This window comes from Vollenhovia emeryi, unplaced genomic scaffold (genome assembly GCF_000949405.1).
Source record: "Vollenhovia emeryi isolate VEMERY1.0 unplaced genomic scaffold, V.emery_V1.0 DF943443.1, whole genome shotgun sequence".
Classification (NCBI taxonomy): Eukaryota; Metazoa; Arthropoda; class Insecta; order Hymenoptera; family Formicidae; genus Vollenhovia; species Vollenhovia emeryi.
The window spans coordinates 1-3,037 of NW_011962923.1; the positions used below are offsets into that span (position 1 = coordinate 1).

General features: G+C 41.0%; 1 protein-coding gene across 1 annotated transcript; it reads right to left on the reverse strand.

Annotated features, from left to right (window-relative positions):
• Positions 1-1,515: 1,515 nt before the first annotated feature.
• Positions 1,516-2,150, reverse strand: LOC105565710 (acetylcholine receptor subunit alpha-like; the record flags this gene model as incomplete). The annotated part of the gene is made up of 2 exons (XM_012019128.1): positions 1,516-1,630; positions 1,987-2,150. Coding segments are annotated over 2 exons (236 nt in total), but the record flags the coding sequence as incomplete, so codon positions are not given.
• Positions 2,151-3,037: the final 887 nt, after the last annotated feature.

Here is a 3,037-nt window from a genome sequence, read left to right on the forward strand (position 1 = left end):
GAAGGTTAGGGAACAAACAAAGAGTTAAAGAAAGAGGAGATAAAGTTAAACGTCTAATCGAGTGAAGGAGAATGATACTGACGAAGTAAAATTGAATAAGAAAATGAGAGAGTAGATAAGAATGGATGAAGATGAAAGGTAATATAAAAAAAAAATTGACTATTAACCCTTTGAAGCATACATTTTTCTATTGAACCATTTTTTGTGAAACTTTGTACACAAGGGTTTCTGGGGTCGCTGGTTACGAATCCGTTATCAGATTTTCATAAATCAAAATGGCGAGGAATAACATCATTCAACTTTAATTCAACTATGCTAAGAAACATTATTCAGATATTATTAGGACCCATGAAATCTAAATTTCAGTTGGAAATTCTTATAGAATATAGAAAATAGCGCGCGCGAAATGGCGGATGCAAAATTAAAATTGATAATTTCTTAGAATTTACTCATTCTTGGCATTACCCAGAGCTAACGACGCGGACGTGACGAGTCCCTAAATACCGCAATCAAACGAAAATGCTGAAAAACTTGAAAACTTAAAAAAATTCATCTATTTTGTTTCCGCTATTTTGAGTCGACTATTTTGAATTTTGAAAATCTGACATCAGATTCGCAATGAGCGACCCCGAAAACCCCTTTGGGCAAAGTTTTCAAAAAACAATCTTAAAAAACTTGATCAGTAATGAAATTTTCGATTTGTGATGTAAAACAGCAATTTTTCGAAAAATTGCTGTTTTACAATAAATAAATTTTTACAATCAATATTAAAGACTACTCAACTTTTTTATGTTCTTTTATTGCTAAGATACCCACAAAATGCAAAAAAACCCGATCTAAATGCGTTAACTAAAAATTAAATGGCGAAAAAGTAAAGAAGTTGAGGTGGTAACGTGGGTTACCAGTTACCACCATGCTTCAAAGGGTTAACTAACTTATCAAGAGAACGGAACAACCTGCCCTAAAATGTGAAAATAAGGATAACGCTAAATGACGCGTAATGTATTGTTCTAGCGTTATAAAACGCATAAGTATAGTTTTATTTATTCTTGTTATTCGGTTCCACGACAAGAGCCCTTGCAAGATTTATCAAGCGACACCCTGTAATCGTGTCATGAGGTATCTGCTTTTTAATGGCCCGATTTTCCGTCGCGTATTTATTACACGAATTTATTTCGTGCTCGCTATATATCCTAGAACGTAAAAACGGTCGTGCACATGGGGCGAATCTATCTATCTTACGTAATCCAGCATTTGAAAGTGGGTTGCACGGTTCACCGGAGTTATTTTCTGGCTTCTCCGGGCGGAAGCTCCTGTCCGATCTTCGTTTCTGCGTACGAAAATCCGCGCGCTCGCACATGTAGACACGTGCTAAAACGTGTCATCGACAGGCCGAACATTTACTTTCCACGTGGACGACGGCCAACAATGAAAGTTTCAGCGGACCTCGAGGCGGACTTACGAAATCGAAAATTGCCGCGATTTGTTACGAATGTTACGGCAATATCGTTCAGCGTTACATTACGCGACTTAATAAATATCCTCTTTAATTTCTACGTTACGTAAATCTTTTAGGATATATTACCTGCTCGACCCAGAGGTTCGTCGTCATGATCTGATTCTTCAAATTCTGCAAGAGAATAATTTTGTGAGAATACATCGCTCTCTCTCCCCAGCTCTGAAAATATATCGCAACATTCCGTTATGAGCCGATATATCTCATGCTCTCCCGAGATGATTAAAAAACGGACTATGTATATGCACGCGTCAACGGCGTCTGCCGTAACAATTTTTATCATTACGGAATATAAAGTGCACGGCTAAGATTCGCCTTCAGATTTAACAGCGGCGCTTCGAAACTTGGTGCCAAAATATTACTATACAAAAAGCAGCATCCATCTGACGTTAACGTTCGAATCCATGATTCGTTTGCTTCTCCTCACAGTGTCGTGCGAGCGATATGGTCGCGAGGATATCGTTGCTTACCACATCGATGAGCTGCGAAAGCTTGAGCTTTATTTTAACGGTGAGGGCGTCTGTGACGTTGACCACTGGACGAACCAGCTTGTTGTAATTCGACAAGAGGTCGTCGTATAATCGCTTCGCGTCTGGATTTCCTGAGCATCCTGGAAACACAGGGGAAACGTGTCCTCAAAATTCGCCGGCCAAAAGGGGAGCTTATCGCATCCAACTAAATTTCCACACGTTACAATGCTTATTGTCGTCATGTGGTGGAGGCTTAAAGTTAGATTAGCAGCAAACTGAATCGAATGTAACGTCAAACTAATATACGCTACACCACACAATGGTGTATCGCGGTATAAATTATTGCGATATCAGTTTGGAAATGATTCATTTTTATTTTGCCAATTAACCTAAATGGAGTTCCCTCATTTCTGATGCCTACTGAAGTTACATTGTGCTTCTCCATCCCGACGTGACTTTTCGTCTCGGCTCCTGCGGGATCCGGGACTAATATCGCAATTCGGACGATCGTCCGATAAACGAAGCGAAAACAAGGGAATCCGAAAGGGCGCGACGGGAGGAAAAGCGGGAAATATTTCGCCCGGAGGGCGGATATCAAAGGAAGGGAGACAGCCGTGGATAGTTTGCCCACGTAACGGGACAGCTCGGTAATTCCGCTTCGTAGTTTTCCCATTATCCGTGCCCGTGTGAGCGTGCCGTGTATATTTCGCTTTGCGCATATTTAACCCTTTGCCGTACGGCAGCGCATAAAGTGTTGCCGTCATTATAAAGACCAACACATAGGCCGGAAGATACGGACCAGATATATCCGCCGTCGTCCGAACCGTTCTCCACTTATTTGCAATTTCAAAGTAAAATGTTGAGCCTCTGGATCCGCGTGCAACGCTGCGAATCGCCATTAATATTGGAGCCACAAAGCGCGGCTCTGAGAAGCAACGTTTCGCCGAGCATCGCGGAACGCGAAATGTACGTGTTGAAAGACATTCTTTCTATATAAATTCTTTTTAACGTTTAATTATTCCGCGTCTCGAAAGTTTGCGATACTTGGGCC